The sequence below is a fragment of the Vidua macroura genome, chromosome 9, assembly GCF_024509145.1.
Source record: "Vidua macroura isolate BioBank_ID:100142 chromosome 9, ASM2450914v1, whole genome shotgun sequence".
NCBI lineage: Eukaryota > Metazoa > Chordata > Aves > Passeriformes > Viduidae > Vidua > Vidua macroura.
In genome coordinates this window covers 31226456-31243641 of record NC_071579.1, presented here as the reverse complement: position 1 = coordinate 31243641, position 17186 = coordinate 31226456, and the positions used below count along the sequence as shown (strand labels likewise).

The window sequence follows — 17186 nt, the reverse complement described above, 5'->3', positions numbered from 1 at the left end:
GCAGAGCCACAGGGCTGGGACCTGTGCCCTTCCCAGTGTGGCAGCACCTGGCTGGCTCCTTCCACAGATCCCACACTCAGAGCCTGCTCCCATCTGCAATGTCCCCAGCTCTCTGCCCAAATCAGATGCTGCTGCATAATTAATCCCTCCTTGAAAGCAGTGAGGAAACCCACAGTAAACAAACAAAAAGGCTCAGATATGAACAACCAAAAAGGGCCCAAGGAGCTCAAACACTCCTGAATTAGCTAATCCCTGAAGGGGATGCTCATTTTCTGAATATTTATGTCCCCATCTGCCATAGCTGGGCTATGAAACACCAACTACCCCACAAAATAAAAAGGCCTGAAATTAGAACCAATAAATGTTTGAACTGCATTTAGGCTCTGAACTTTTTCCCCATGCTGAAAACATTTTTAACCAAATTAAAAAAAAAAAAACAAAACAAAACAAAACAAAAACAAAAACCAACCCACAGTCTACGAAATCAACCCCAAAAACGAAATCAACTCTAAATATTTCCCTTCTTGCCCTCGGAGATGATTCAAAGCTTTGCTGAAGGGACCCTAAAAACTCACCATTGTCTCCTGGTGGGATCAAATGCTTTGTCCATGAGGGAGCCGGGGTAGATGCGGAGCACCCCATTGGGGGTTGCTATGTAACGCCTGACAATGTAACTGTTGAGGCCACTGATCTCCATCTGGGTCATCCATTCATCCGTGCCGTGACTGGTTGCCATTACTTCATTCCTGACAGAGAACTGCAAAACAAAGGCAGAGCTGGCAGGGCTCCTGCAGGACTTGCATGGCAAGATAATAAAAGCTTCCCCGAGAGCCATCAGGGATCATCTCGGCTCAATTACTTGGTTCAAGGCTTCTCACACCAGACATTCCAAGCAGATTATGAGAATGAAATATTGTTGGTGTTATCTCTGTGGCTTTTTTTAAACTTGGAGTAAATAAAAATGTTGTGCTGCTCGCACAGAAAATAGAGATTTCTCATTTGTATGCCTAAGAACACCAAGGTGTTTCTGCTAAGAACTTAGCGTGGCTTTAACTTTTCTAGTGTTTGTTTCAACAAAGTTCTGCCCCCTCCTCTCTCCACTCTTAGATCAGTTGTTGGGAAGGAATTCCAGGCTGGGAGGGTGAGGCTGTCCAGAGAAGCTGTGCCTGCCCCTGAATGCCTGGAAGTGTCCAAGGCCAGGTTGGAGTGATGCCTTTTTTGGGGCTTACCTATAAACAGAGGCCAAAATTAAGGGAATAAAAAGCAGTTTATTTATTGAAGGGCCTTCAGGTACATTTTGGGTAGACAAAGCCTCCCCAAGGGGCTGCACCCAAAACTGACAACAGGTCACAGGTTTCACACTTTTATCAGTTTGGTCCATTTGCATATGGGGGTTCATCTCCCAATTACAGCTTCAGCTAATGAAGTCATTGACCCCAAGTTTGCTCCCCCAACTCACTTTTGTTTCAAATACACGTAACATTTCCATCTCTGGGGCCTGAGGCAGTGAGGAGTCCTTGACTGCCAGGCCTGGAGAGGAATTGCTGTGTCTGCCCCAAACGGGACAGCAGCAGCAGCTCACACTGAGTGTGGAGTTCAGAGTTAGGCACTAAAGAACTGCAGGATCACAAACACAGGAAAACAGAAAAGCTCAAATCCCAAGGCATCAGGAGCAGCCCGGGCTAGTGGAAGGTGCTGGCCATGGCAGGGATGGGATGAGATGGGCTCTAAGGTCCCTCCTAAGGGAAACTGCTGGGATTTGGGGATTGCAGGAGAAGCCCCAGGGTGCTGGTACCCACCTTGAGGCCGGGGTTGGCGATGAGCCGCGTGTTGTCGCTCAGGTAGGCCGTGTAGTGCTCCACCATCCGCTTGGTCTCGGGCTGGCTCAGGTGCTCGTAGGGGGAGGAGAAGCTGCCTGCAGACAGCATCACTGTGGGGCTCTCTGCAAACACCAAAACACCAGGAATTTCAGCACGATGAGCTGTACATATGGCACAGTGAGGCTGCTTGTACATGGGAGGGTCCCTGACGTGCTGTCCTTGTGGCAGGAATGACCCTGCTGCTCTCCCACACCTCAGCACACAAAGCTCCCAGCTCTGGAAGAGGTTTTACAGTGACCTCTGTGAGCCAGAGAGAAGTTTGACATGAGGATCCCTGTTTGATAAGAGGATCCATGTTTGATAAGAGGGTCCATGTTTGATAAGAGGGTCCCTGTTTGATAAGAGGATCCATCTTCACCCCTGAAAGGATTTCCTGCCAAGGTTGTTGACACAGAAACCAAAAAGAAAGAAGGATGAATAAGAGAAACCTGCAACTGCCCTTTCCAATGAGCACTTTGTTTGTCTCGTGACCAATGAGTGAAGTGTCAGCTCCTGAGTTTTGTAAGAATGTACAAAAAGCATGCATGCCAGAATAAAAACAGTTTGAAGTCTTCTGAAAATGGAGTGTATTTGTACTGTGTCCATCTCAACTACAACACCCAACTCCTGCAGGACACTCTGGACTGGGAGGGAGGGCAGGAAACATCCATTTTTCCTCCCAACCCAGAGCACTTCCCAGCTGAGTTTCATCCTAAACTCAGGCTGAACATGAATTCCTCCCCTTCTTGCCTCAAACACAGAAGTCACAGCATCAGCCCCCTCCTCTGATCTCCGTGTGTCATTTGGTACTTTATGCTCTTGTTCCCAAAGCCTCAGTAATTTCTGAATTACTGCTTTCTGTGAGATTACAGAAGCTGTTTTCTCTTAAGGAAAGATGATGGGCTAAAGAAGAAATTAAGTATCTCTGTTTAGGTTAGATAGCCCAGAGGAAAATGAAAATGAGCATTTTCAGTTCCAGAGAATGAACATCTGGAGAATCCCAAGTGCAGAAGAGGAGCTCCCCAATAAAAGTGCAGCTGTCTGGAGTGGTTTTCAGAACAAACTCAAAAGTAAACTTTCACCATGCAAAATATGCAAAACCAGACAGCTTTTCCTTTTTAAAAAAGAGAAATGATTATGATGATGCACGGCTGAGGGTTGAGAAGACCTTTTCTGAGGATGTGACCCATGGAACCCAAATTCCTTGTGTGGAATGGTCTCCAGAGGAAAAACTGCAGTGCAGTATGTGAAGTGTTCTGCTTTTAGTCACATTCCTCTCAGACACATCCCCACATGTGCTGCAGTCCCCACTTCCAAACTTCTACTCCAGCCCTTCATCTGCTTCCCAGAGCAAATATTCTGATTTTGCTTCGCATGAAGTTTTTCCACTTGACAGCTTAGTACTGCATTTTTGGGATATTCTCCATTTTTATCTTTCTGGATATAAGATAATGAAGATTAGGCACCACATAAAACAGAAACAAAAATCCGTGTTTTAAACAACTGGCAAAGCAATTTCCACAGGTTTGTCAGGTCCCTCCTCCAGTCTGATCTCACCGAGTTGTTTTGCAGGGATCCAAAGAGCTGAGAAAAATCTCACAGCTGTGCCACTAATCCACCATGAGACCTTCAAACCTTGCTATAAGCAGAAGTATTTAATTCAGAACTTCTTATAGTACAGATTTTAGGGACCTCCCAAGATTATACCTAAACATGACAGCGTGCAGTGTAGGATGTTTATGTAAAACCCCTCTGTTCTTGGGATATTTCTGGGTTTTAGGTTCTCCATCCTTCCCAGACACTGGAGCTGCCTTGAAGATTCTCCCTTTTTCCCAGCAATGTTTGAAATCAGTCAGGAAGAGCAGAACCACTTTGGCCTATCAAAACCTGAGAGTTTTGAAGCAGGTGAGGAGGGTCTGGAAACCATCAGAGCACTGAAGTTTTCCTCCTCCCCAACAGGCTTAACTTCTGCCTCTGAAGGGATTCAAAGCTTCTGGCAGTGAAAAACTCCCATGAATCCAAAAGAGCAGCAGAGTCCTGGACAACTGGCTGGGACTTCACCCTACTCTGTTACTGCTCAGGGAGGTGCTTTAGAGCCAGGAGAGGAGCTGGGTTTAGCTTGGTCAGACACTCTGCTGCTCCCACTGCACTGGACTCCCAGGGCATTTATCTCCTACTCTGACCAGCAGCCCCACTCATTCATCCTGCAGGAAGTGAATTTGTTGGTTAAAATCAGGTGCTGATGGTAACAAAATGATGGATTCAATCCCTGGGTGGGCCCTTCCCTCCAGAGTGGGCTCCATGATCTCTGTGGGATCCAGCTCAGGCTCTGCTGTGATTCTGGAAGAGCTCAGCACTGAGCAGGTCACTGTGACCAAGGAGAGCTGTGAGAAGGTAAAAGCTGATCAGAAAATCAGCCTTGGAAATAAAAGCTTCTCAAGGGAAGAGCATCTCCCATGTTTTGTGAGAAGAGCTTTACTTTGAGCTGCCACACTCTACAGAAACACACAGGAGGTGTGACTGTGCCAGGGGAGGCTCAGGGTGGAGAACAGCAGGAATTTCCTCATGGAAAGGGTGCTCAGGCCTTGGAAGTGCCCAGGGAGGTTTGGAGTGCCCATCCCTGGAGGTGGCACTCGGAGCTCTGGGCTGGGGACAAGCTGGGATTGGGCACAGCTGGGACTGGATCCTGGAGGTTTTCTCCTAGCTGGGTGCTCCTGTGTCCCTGGGGTGGCCAGGCCAGGCTGGCAGAGGCCCTCACCCAGGGTGGCCAGCTGCTTGAAGTGCAGGCAGGCGTTGGGCTGGCCCAGCAGGTCCAGCCTGTGGTAGAGCAGCTTGCTGCTGGGGACGGTGTTGAGGTTCTTCAGCTGCTTCACGGGAATTTCTGGCTGGATCACCACCACACACAGGATGAAGGACGTGTCCTGCACCTGCAAAACACCAGCCAGTCACCAAACAGAACCAAAACGTGGGGGATGAACAGAATTTCTGTCTCAGAGCCACTGAGTTCTACAAAAACCACTTTGGCACAGTTAACACAGAAAATAAAAATACGGTAATCTTTTTTCCTGAAAACCAAACAAGACTTTCATTTTGTTGCTCAGTTAGCAATAATTTCTAATTCTACCATTGTTTCATGGATATTTTTTGTCATTAAGAGAGGAGAGGCTGCAGGTTTCCAGCTGCTGGACACACACTGGTGTTACCTTTATGGAGAGTACAGACAAATTAACTCTCAAATGCAAGGTTTTATTATTTCCACTCTTAATTGTGTGCTGCATGTGCCACATGTTTTACTGGTTTGGGTATTTTAAGGACTCTAAATTACACCAGACCAGCAAACCTTGGAGTGTCCCAGCTGCTCAGCAAAGGGAGTTTGGTATGAAATGCAGTGTTCCAATCTTAGAAAATCAACTCCAGACACCTTCCTGTGTGAATTTCTGTTAAACAATGACAGATTTAATCTCCTAAAACTGCTCAGCTTAATCCTTTAGGTTGGATTTAACTTAATACTGTGAAATGACCTACAAGTACCTTCTTGAGTTTGTTGGCACAAAGCAACCAATTCTTGCTGGCATCACGATTCACTTGGAATGAATTCACTTGGATTATGTTTAACCTCAGATTCCATTTTAACCCCTGGGTTGAGATTAGTGATCAGATATTCCCAGACTGAAGGAAGGACAGTAGCAGAGCCATGAATTCCCTCTGTGCCACCCCACACTTGTTGTCCTCACCATTTTCCAGGCATAGCTGACATTGTAGGCTTCTTTCCCAATTTCCCTCAGCTTGTTGACGTGCCAGGACAGCGAGGAGTTCACAGGAACTGTGATGATCTGGCTGCCCAAGGGAATGCTGCAGTGGCAGATAAAACATCCAGCAGTTTATTAAACACTGAGCATAATTGTTAGGACTTCAGCAAAATCCTCCTATTGTGTGTTTATATAATTATCATAAGAATTGAAGGAATTAACTGTTATTTGTGCTTGGTGAAGGAAAGCGTGTGTGTGCTGCAAATGCACTTATGTACACTCACATTTTGAGCTTAAAAATTCTCAGAATAGGCAAAGGATAAAGAAAAACCCAGACCAAAGAGTGGGAAATCTTCCTGACAGGGAAGAGAGAGAGATTAAAAGGAACATTCCCCAGATCAGCTGGGAAACACTACGTAACAAATGACAATTGAAAAAAGTTGGAGGAAAAAATCAAACCAGAATTGTTAATGGGGAAAAAACTCCATCCAAGTATCCAGATACTGTAGGAAAAGGAATTTTACCTTACATACTCTTAAGATTCCTCTAGGAATCCTCCCAGTGCTGCTCTTTTGGGAGCTGCATCCGTTCCTTACCTGAGGATGTTCTGGCGCACCAGCTCGAATTTGGGAATGTTCTCGTAGTGGATGATGTCTGTGTGGAGAGGAGGCTCAGAGAGCAGGTAGGGCCTGGTCAGGGAGGGGTGCATCAGAGTGTACCCTAAAAAACAAACACACGGCCCCAGACGTGGAATGCATTACAAAACTGAGCCTAGGAGAGGTATTTTAGGGGGAAAAACAAATATGCAGTAATTACATAGAATTTTGGCAAAGATGGCAGTGACCAAACAGTCTCATCATCAAAGGGGTTGCAAATGAAAACCAGCTCGAAAAATTCAGTAATAAAGTAAGCTGGATCAGAGGGAAAGAGCTGGACACACACATTAACTCCAGTTTTCCCTCTGTCCCAGAAAACCTTGGATGCCAGAGGTGTAGGAAATCCCCACAGCAAGAGTTGCCAAATCAGACCTCCAGGACAGAAGTTTCAAGTCATGAATCCACCTAAAATCTCCAGCAACATTCAGGTAGAACTAACCAACAACGTGCAATTAAACTTTTAATAAATACTATCATTCATTAGTCAGAACTGTGAGAATTCAGAATTGGTGGTTCACGAGTTCAGTGGGAGCAGAGGAGATGATCTGAGTCAAAATTACCTTTATTATCAATGAGGAAGGTGTAGGATCCCAAGGAGTCCTGGTAATAGGTGACATCTTCCAAGATATAGGCAAGGTTGACATCGACTCCAACAATTCCCAGCAGGAGGTTCCCAAAGTAGCAGGGTTTGCTGACAGTCATTATCAGGCCTTGGAGGGAGAGAAACACCAAAAAAACATCAGAAATATTGTCTGGTTCATTATTTTGAGAGGAAACTGAGCATTTTGCAATGTTACACAATGAAATTTTGTATCTATTCCTTGCTGGAATATGGCCAGGGAGGCTCAGCAGGGTTTCTGTTGTGTCTGGCTGTTGTCAGATGTTCTCCCTAATTAATCTGTGTTCCTGATAGTGGCCTGAAGTATATTCATCAATTTATTAGAACACATATCACAACTGATGTTCGAGGGGTTGTCAGTCTCCAAGTGGATTCCTTATAGATGTAAAATAAATTTGTGTGAAAAGCCAACAGAACATTCTCTTCCTTTAACAGAATTTAAGGATAAATTCCTATAAATAGGATATTTATTCCTGTATCCTATTCCTGTAGGATAATTCCTATAAATAGGATGGAAGAGGAAGGAAATTACTTTGTCCTTGTAAAGCAACAGCTGGGATGAGTTGTTTCTCATCTAATGCATAATCAGAATATTAAATCTCTGCTTAACTAAACCCCAGTATTGCCACTGTGCTGGGAATCTTATCCATAATTACCCAACAGTTTGGGATTGATCTCATCCCTGAGGTGAGAACTCTGCAGTATCTTCTTACTCCTACTTTCTGAGCTTGGAATCTCAGCAGCTCTTCCCTCACCCCAGTATAAAATTCATTTGCATGTACAAGCCTTCAAGTACACTCTGATATCCAGGTAAGACAAACTCATCTATTGCACCATTCCCAATCCTTTGCTGCTCCCATTTTCCCTTGGATATGGCTTTGGGAGAGAGCTAGAGCAGAGTTTAATCACTGAGGGAGGGAATGCAGGAAGGAGCAAAAGCTCAGACTCAGATTTCCTCAGGAACAGCCTTAAATTCAGTTTGGGTCTCAGAACTGTCCAGGTGCGCTGAAGCCAAAGAAGGGCTGAGGGTGGCCAGCTTGGGACAATAATTAACAATAATTAACAATCTCTCTGTGCCATTTGCAAGGCTGCTTTTATCCTGCTCTTACAAAGGGCTGACCCAACCTATTTCCCTCCAGTACAAAGGATTTCTCCCCACAGATTAAATGATGGATGTTGTGTGTGTCCTCATACACAGGAACAAATTTCACCACAAGAATCCAAACTGAATGTGTCGACTCCATGTCTCGTTACCAGTTTTTTCACAACTAAACCATCTGCAGAGGCAAATGCTACAGACAAAAAGGCTTGGAAACACACCAAGAACCAAAATCTTGTAGGATTGTGGAAGAGGTTTTACATCGACCTCTGTGTGCCAGAGAGAAGTTTGATAAGAGGATCCCTGTTTGATAAGAGGATCCCTGTTTGATAAGAGGATCCATGTTCACCCCTGAAAGGATTTCCTACCAAGGTTGTTGACACAGAAACCAAAAAGAAAGAAGGATAAATAAGAGAAACCTGCAACTGCCCTTTCCAATGAGCACTTTGTTTGTCTCGTGACCAACGAGTGAAGTGTCAACTCCTGAGTTTTGTAAAAATGCACAAAAAGCATGCATGCCAGAATAAAAACAGTTTGAAGCCTTCTGAAAATGGAGTGTATTTGTACTGTGTCCATCTCAACTACAGCACAGGATTACTGGGTATCTGGGGACAGGAAAGCAAAGAGAACCTGATCTCTGATGGCTTTACACCCAAACCCAAGGCCAGCACTCACCATCCCCCATCTCATCCGAGAAGGGCAGGCTGAACACGGCCTCATCAATCATCCTGTTGGGCAGGTTGGTGTAGAACCTGCCCACGGTGGTCTCCAGGTTGCTGAGCTGGTTGAGGACCATCATGCTGCCCTTGGTGACGGGCAGGGCGCTGCGGTCGGGCACGCCGTACTTGGCCGAGTTCTGCTCAGCCAGGTCCCGCAGGAAGGCCAGCTCCTTCAGCCCTGTCACCCCCTCTGCCACCCAGCAGGGGCACAAAACACAAGCAAACGGGTCAGACAAGCTTCATTTCCATCCAGGCTTCTGCACTCTGCTCCATACTCTGTACCACAGCACTGACAATTCCATATTCTTAATTAAGCGCTTAAAGGTTGGCTTGAGGAAAATTAATTACTAACACCAAATTTAAAGAGATTGCCTCTCTCCTACTGTTGCACAGTGAAAAAGATTTGCCATGCTGTTCACATCCCCCCTTTAAACAAAAAGCAAAGAGCTGTGTGCCCCATAAATCCACAGGACAGCTCTTTGTTCTCCACTGTGGCTCGCCCACAGGCAGGACCAGGAGCGAATCCTCAGCCCTGAAGATAACAGCCTTTGTTCTCCAGCTGAATCATTCCAGTTTCACACTTTGCTCAAGTCCCAGCCTCAACTCCTGCACACAAATCAAAGCCTTTTGCACGCCCCAGTCTCAAATGAGTATTTAAATTTACAACTAAATCATACACTGGGTTAAGCATTCATTTCCTTGGCTATTTTCAGTAATACAACAAACTGCCTTCGTGCTGAAAATGCTTCTTTGGAAAATGGGTGGGTGATCTTCATGTTTGACTTCACTCTCAGGTTGGTTCCCAGGTTATCAAAGCATTTCAGACTTGGTTTGATCTCCCATTCACCCTCCCTGGCTAATGAAGTCACACTTAGTCCCAGTTTGCTGCCCCTGGAAGCCCCCAGGAAGCTTTGCAGTTGCAACAATTAACAAATTTAACTCAGTCTGTACAATCCAGGCCACAATATTTTATATCCCTGCAGCTGCACTGGGATACACAAGGATAGAGTGGCACAGTTATAAACACCAAAGTAACAACATCTGGATGCAGCTTCTGGATTAAACGTGCCAAAATCCATGAACAAACTGCTCCCAGTAAGGCCTGGAATTACCCTGGGATGAGTTTAATAAACAAGCTGTGCTGTGCCAGGAAAGGGAATTTTATGGCCTGGAAATCACAAGCATCTCTCACCATTCATGAGGGCATAAGTGAGGATCATCACTGAGTTATTGAGGAAGCTGTTTTCTTCGTTGATGACACGCAGAGTGGCTTTTTTATCATCTTCTGAGGACTCTTTTGATGTGATCCCAGCCGAGAGATAAATGATGACCATGTCAGTATCTGAAACACAATCACAGGCACAGCACAGAGTGCATCAGGTTTTTAACTCTTGTGCTGAGAGCCCTGAAATCTGCTCACAGCAGCTTCTCCCAGCACCTCCAGGGGATGAACACACTGCAGCCACATGGATTCCAGCCTTTGGTGTTCAAGTTTCACTCTTGGCACCACCAAAGCTGTGTTTGGTTTGGTGCCTGTCGGCCACCCAGGAGCATGGGGCTTGCTCTCCTGAGCAAACCCCACAGGCACCCTCTGGCTTTGGAGCCATGGAATGGATGGGATGAAAGGGACCTTAAACCCCATCCAGTCCCACCTTCCATCAGCCCAGGTTGCTCCAAGCCCTGTCCAAGTGTCCTTGGGCACTGCCAGGGATCCAGGGCAGCCACGGCTGCTCTGGGAATTCCATCCCAGCCCCTGCCCACCCTCCCAGGGAACAATTCCCAATTCCCAATCTCCCATCTAACCCTTCCTGTGGCAGTGAAGCCATTCCCTGTGTCCTGTCCCTCCATCCCTTGTCCCCAGTCCCTCTCCAGCTCTCCTGGAGCCCTTTAGGCACCAAGGTCTCCCTGGATCCTTCTCACCTCCAGGTGAGGAGCTTGGCTGCCTCCAGGCAGGAGCACACAGACCCAGCACCTGGAGCAGCTGGCTCCAATTCCATGGAAAGGCTCCACAAGGTCAAAACCTGCACTTTTCATCTCCTGCCCCTCTGTTCTCCTTCCACCCTGCAATCCCAAGGCATGGAGCTGCACAGGATGCCTTCCCATGGAGCAGGGCAGAGCAGAAAGCTTGGGAATGTGACCTGGCCCCTCACACTTTCCCTGGAACACGTTTTTCAGGCTGAGGATGTTCCTGGCCGAAGTCCTGCCCCAAAGCCTTTGAACACAACAATTCACAGCTCTGTGCTGACTCCCCAACCTGTTCCATCACATTTATCTCAGTGCTGAGAGTGGTTTGTGTTTATGAACACAGGGATTGGGATCACCCACAGGAAATCCATGCACTGGGCTGATGTGGTCACGTCCCAACTTTCTTGTTTCACCTGGACTTTTGGTGGATTTGCTGTACTCATTTATTAAATAGGTATCAATGCTTTGACTTGCACATTTTGTCCTCATGGCTTGACCAGAATTTCAGCCAGAACCAGATTTTGACACAAACAGGAGGTGCTGTTATTTTGGGGGAATTTCTACCTCAGTGCTAAAAGTAGGAAAAGAAGCCAAGCTGGGTATTCAAAGCAGCTTTGGGTGGAGTTTAAGGAAAATTGTTGCTGTGTTTCCTAGGCTACAGCAGAGATATTTTATCTGCAGCCAGGCATGGCGCTGCAGCCTCCATGGAGTAACAAGAGCCAGTCCTAAATCTGCATGAGGGACCAGAGCAAGCAGCTTTTGGAGCATTCTGTCACCCTTTGGGATGAGGAGCTGCTAAGCAGGACTGCAGCAGGACCTGAAGCAGAAAATCCAGATGTGTTTAACAGCACAGCTCTCCCACCTCACACCAGCAGTTCCCTTCTGGCTTTGCCAGTGTGAATTTGGGATTGAGGCTGTATCTCAACAGCTTCCCTGACACACCCACACATTGTTCTCTGGGAACAGGATGTGAGAAAATTAACAGTGAAATGAAGGAATTTTTTTTTGTGCTGGATTTGTTTTTCTTTTTTAAAAAGATGAAAAGATTATTTACAAGAAAATGAGACATGTTTTATAAACATCCTCTTCTCAAAACTATTGTTTCTCACCCCAGGAATTCTGAAATTCGCCATAAACACGTTAGATCTTCACAATCTTCCACATGTAGAGGAAACCTAAATCCAAAGCATTTGCATTTTAACTTTCTGAGCTTTTGCCCCAAAACAGTTGTTTGATATGAAACCTAGTGAAGTATGAATATGCCAAAACTTCCAATCCTAATATAAAACAGTGCCAAACATGAAAACATGGAATCCTGGCATGGTTTGGGTTGATACTAGAGGGACACCTCCCACTATCCCAGGCTGCTCCAAGCCCCGTCCAAACTGGCCTTGGACACTTCCAGGAATGGGGAATAAGCAGGAGGATGCTCCAAGACTCCTCAGCTGATGTTCTTGGAATAAGTCCTGATGACAAATTCATCTTATCCCAGCCAGCTGCAGCAGCACTGCACTGTTCATTTTGCATTTGCTGGAGTTGCTCCCCTGTCATCATTTTGCCAGAGGATGGTAAAATCCTGCCCTTGCCAACATTATCCTTTGTCCAGTCACACAAAATCTCCCTGTGCCAATGGCCTGAAGCTCAGGGATTGGCTGAACCTTTGGTAGCAAAAGCACCATTCCATAAACGCAAGGAAAGTCACGTGGAATGAGAGGGTATTTCCTCATTCTTTCCAAAGCACTTCAATTCCTGGACTTTTCCTCTCCCTCTGGTTCTGCAGAGTCCCTGAGCTGGTGCCCTTTGGGACACTGAAGGCTCTGCTCTCTCTGGAGCAGGCACAGGGCCAGGGTGTGGGAATTGAGTTACATAATCCGAGTATCCCGATGGAGATGGGCTGCTCCCTCCACCCTGCCCTGGCACTGCCAGTGTAACTCAAATCCCAGGAGCACTCAGAGCACAGGATGTGCCTTCCACGGCTTCCTGGCAAGCAACTCTGCCACTCAATTTCACATTCATCTTTTCTATGTTTTTCATCACATCCTCACTACAAAGAACACCCAGAAAAACCCCAGCCTTGGGAAGGGGAAGGATAAAGCTCATAATGAGTACACAGAGTCCAGGGGGGTCATTCTGAGATGAAGGAAAATTTAGCCAGGACAGCTTTGTGTTCCACAAAATATCACCCATAATTGGTATTCTCAAAACCCCATTTCCCTGGGAAGCAAGGGCCACTTCCCCAGGATTCCAGCAAGGCACATCATCCATATGCAAATGTGCCAGCACTCATTAAATGAACCTGCAGAAGCTGCAATTTTCCTGGAAAGGCCCCCTGCCCCCCCAAACAGATTGGGGAAATAACTCAGCTATCACACAGATCAATCCTGCATTCTCCTCTTTCTGTTCAAAAGAAAGGCAAGGCACAAGTGACACAAATGAGAAGGGACTGGACACATTCCAACAGCCCCTCACGTGGACTGCAGCCCAAGGAAATGCTCCTTAAAACAAAAACAGGGCACGGAGCACGTTTTTGTTCCTACTCAACACACCCCACTCCCTTGGCCTGTGCCAAAGTGAGAATGTGAAATAAGAAAACACTGCAAGGCCCTGAAATAACCAGGCTTGCACAAGAGGCTGGCTTACTTCCTTGGAGCCTGGTGCCGTTGTTGGTGTTCCGCAGCAGCTGGAAAGCCTTCTGGAAGCCCAGGGCGTGCTGCGTGGAGCTGTCGGACGCCTTGATGCTGCTGACAAAGGTGGACATCTTCCTCTTGGTCTCACTGGTGGCAGGGGACAGGAAGGTCTTGTAGCACTGGTCCAGGGAGCACGTCCGCACCGCGTCCGCCACCGTCAGCACCGAGATCTGCCGGGAAGAGATCCCATGGGGAAGAGATTCCATGGGGAAAAGATCCCATGGGGAAGAGATAAAACCACTGATGGTTTTAGTGTCGAAGTTCTGAGCAGGACTGGGGCACCCACAGGTCTCACCTCCTCAGACCTCACCTTTCCAAAGCCCCAGAAAACTCAGCCAAGCTCAGAACTTTGTGCTTTGATGGCACACCAAAGATGGGGAAAAGATTCCATGGGGAAGAGATCTCATGGGGAAAAGATTCCATGGGGAAAAGATTCCATGGGGCAGAGATCCCATGGAGAAGAAATCCCATGGGATCACCTCCCCTGGAAATGGAGCAATGTGCTTAAACAGCTTAGGCCACAGTGTGCTCCAGCCAAACCATTTTTAGTTTTTCTTATCAGAACGCTCTGGGATTCTCAAGGTTACTAAGACATCAATTGTGCTGCTTTAAGAAAGAGGAGGCTGACAAACAAGATACCAAGACCACAAGAACTAGATAAAGGAGGGCCTTGAAGCACTGGACTGTAACCAGTCAGAGATCCTGAAAAGTGCATGGACAAGGTAGAGGCACCAATCAAGAAATGTGTGATCATTTGTGCAGTAGTGTTAGAATGTATAAATAGATTTTAATGTAAGCAATAAAGGGCTTCTGCTTAATGACATTGATTAGTTGTCCAGAAGTCCTGCTCCCCTGCATGGAGAACACAACTCAGATCTTTACATCATCTTTACACACCCAGACACACAACACTGGGAGAGCCAAGGGAGGAGATTCGTGGGTTTAAAACTGGATTGTTGGAAAAGAAATGCTTAAGGCACAGATCTGTCAAATTTCAAAAGGATTATGCTGAGTTCAAGGAAAAGAGATTTTGGTCTGTTTCTCAGCAGTCAGGCTCACTCTGCTCCCTCACAATGGTCAATGCACTGCTCTGGGCAGAGCCTGAGTGGGCCAGGGAGAGCTGACAGGGAATCAGCAGAGAGCATTCTCAGGAAAGCCTGCAGAGCCCAGAGAAAAGTGGAGTGCACAGAGAAATGAAAAAAAAAAAAAACAAAAAAACCCACAACAACAACAACAACAACAACAAAAAAAAAAAAAAAAAAAAAAAAAAAAAGAAAACCAACCAAAACAAAACAAAACAAAACAAAAAAACAAAAAACACAAACAAAAAAAAAACCAAAAAGCCTCTAAGGACTGCTCCCAGCAAAACTTTTTGTTGTTTTAATGTTTCAGTCAAAGCAAGGCGACTCTGACATCAGCTTTTCCTGTAAATAAGTTAATGCAAGAGTTACCTCTATGCCTTAATGACATCTAATACACCAGACTCATTAATTGAGTGACAAACTTCATTAGGGAGCACGACTGAGGCAAGACAGCCACAGAATTAAGCAGTAATTAGATACCTGTGTAACAGGTTCTATAACCACTGAGCTACTGACCAAGGAATAGGTGTCTTAAATGTATTCTCTGTATTAACACAAACCCTTCTGACACTTGAATTTAAGTGCTATTAATCCTGCTGAGCTGTAAGATTACTTTACCATATTAAATCTCTCCAAAAGCACCATGTTACAAGTGGTTTTCCCATACTATTCATGGGAAGACTTAAGCAAAGATTATCATCAGTTTTCTTCAAATTGATTTAATTGAAAATCTTCCTATTCACAAAAGTAAACCCAAGCAGTGAGACTGATCAAGGTCTCACCAGTAGAGTTACTAAAAGTAAAGACCAAACTGGAGACCTTTCACAGAAGTACTTTATGAGTCCATGGTTGTCTGTTCTGAAAAAAAATACAGGTTAAGTGACTTTCTCACTGTCAAATGAGTACCAGTGACAGAGCAAGAAATCAAACCCAGATTTCTCAGCCCTTCGCTGGTCCCGTAATTATCTGTGAATCTTACAAACACTAATTATGCTTCAGCTCACAGCAGTACTGCACGAGAATAAATAATTTCCACTTTCACAAGACATAAAGAGAGGCTCAGAGGTGAAATGAGTTGCTCAAAGAAGTCTGGGATGTGAGGAGTCATGTTTGGAGCACCATTCTTCTTCCTGCTGAGATGGAGGAGCCTTTAAAGATTGCTCAGGTGCAAGATTTTGCCTTAGATCAGTAGGATTTCACTTTTTTTCCCAGCCTGCAGATCCCCAAATGTTTCCCCTGCAGCAGAAAGGTTCCAAGAGTGAGCTCAAGGCTCTGCCACTCCTCGGAGGCAGCTCCCAAATCCGCTGGAGTCCACGGGCTGAAAACACCACTTTGGGTGAGAACTGAAAACCCAGGGCAAGCTGCTCCTTGCCTGGAGAAACCTCACCTTGTCGTGCTCATCTATGGAGCTGAGGATCACCTGGGCAGCATCCTTGGCAATCTGGAGCTGTGTCTCTGTGACAGAGGCCCCGTGGTCCACGATGACCACGATGTGCTTGGACTGAGGGCGAACGGTGGAGACGTAGACGGGCCTGAGGAAGGACAAAACCCAAACCACCATCATCATCAGGCACCCTGTCATCCCCACTGGAATGCTCACAGGTGGAAATAGGCAGGAATTAGAACACCCAAGCAGCAAGAGACAATGAACTGTAACAGGAATTATTTTCCCTCATGAAAACTTGTACCAGGAAAGCCCAGCTGAGAATCTGAGCATGCAGAAATGCCCCTCACTTCCTGAATTTTTTTAACCTAAACCAGGTTCTTCTGTCTCTGTCACAGCAAGAGCTTTCAGGAATTAACCCTGCTGCTTACACAGCAGCAGCGTTCACAGCAGCAGCAGTTCACAGCAAGGTTTGAATGAAGCAAGAAATGCCTCCTGGTAAATCCTGGCTGCTGGGAACTTCACCCACACGTGAACTGGGTGCAACAATGGGGATGTGCTGGGGCCAGGACAAGTAAAAACCTGTGCAGCTGCAGGGAGTTGATCAGCCCAGGGTGTTTGGGCTGTTGTAAGAAGGCTCCTGGCCAAGGCAGGGTGCCCTGGGATGACTCTCACCTGGGTCATGCTCCACAAGCCCTTGGATCTGCAGTTTTACATCCCAAAGTGAGCTAACACCAGTGGGGACTCTCAGTGCTGACATGTGTCTGTGCTAACACCAAAAAACTTGTTTTCAGGCAAGTGTTTTCAGATCCAGCTCAATATTGAGAGATGTGTGAAAGAGTTCACAAGCTCTCACGCCAAGGTTTCAACCTGGAATAAATTAGGAGGATCCTCAGCACAGAGGAAGGATTAAAATAAAATGGCAAGTTTCTCTTTCCTCTTTAATCCAGACACAAATCTAGTTACAGTCAAGTGAGAGTTTTGGGGTCTAAATTTCATTATATCAAAGGCAGACACAGAAATCTTATTAAAAGGAAAGGAAATGCAGAAGATTTGACACAAGGCACTGCAGTAAACAACTGGCACAAATTCTTAACTTACAGTTCTTAACTGTAAAACAGCCTGCAGCTCAACCCTGGATTAATACCTGCAACTGAAACAGGGCCTTTGATCTTCAAAGCACTGGAGCATTAACTAATTAATTCACCCAAACTACCCTCTGAAGTAAATATTAGCAAAAAGGGACCCCTTATTTAGCCATGGAGGAACTATGACCCAGACTAAGTGATTTGGATAAAACCACTGATGGTTTTAGTGTCGAAGTTCTGAGCAGGACTGGGGCACCCCCAGGTCTCACCTCCTCAGAC

The 17186-nt window shown here is 46.0% G+C and overlaps 1 protein-coding gene across 1 annotated transcript in view; it reads right to left on the bottom strand.

Moving 5' to 3' along the window:
- The window catches only part of CACHD1 (cache domain containing 1), an 87565-nt gene that overhangs the window by 15773 nt on the left and 54606 nt on the right, over window positions 1–17186 (bottom strand). Inside the window, exons 6-15 of the mRNA XM_053985412.1 lie at window positions 15823–15967; window positions 13307–13523; window positions 9894–10043; window positions 8658–8891; window positions 6825–6974; window positions 6205–6328; window positions 5594–5711; window positions 4618–4786; window positions 1800–1942; window positions 576–757 (exon numbers count right to left, since the gene is read on the bottom strand). Of these exons, the coding sequence (XP_053841387.1) occupies window positions 576–757; window positions 1800–1942; window positions 4618–4786; window positions 5594–5711; window positions 6205–6328; window positions 6825–6974; window positions 8658–8891; window positions 9894–10043; window positions 13307–13523; window positions 15823–15967 (1632 nt within the window). The remainder of the gene's footprint in view (window positions 1–575; window positions 758–1799; window positions 1943–4617; window positions 4787–5593; window positions 5712–6204; window positions 6329–6824; window positions 6975–8657; window positions 8892–9893; window positions 10044–13306; window positions 13524–15822; window positions 15968–17186) is intronic.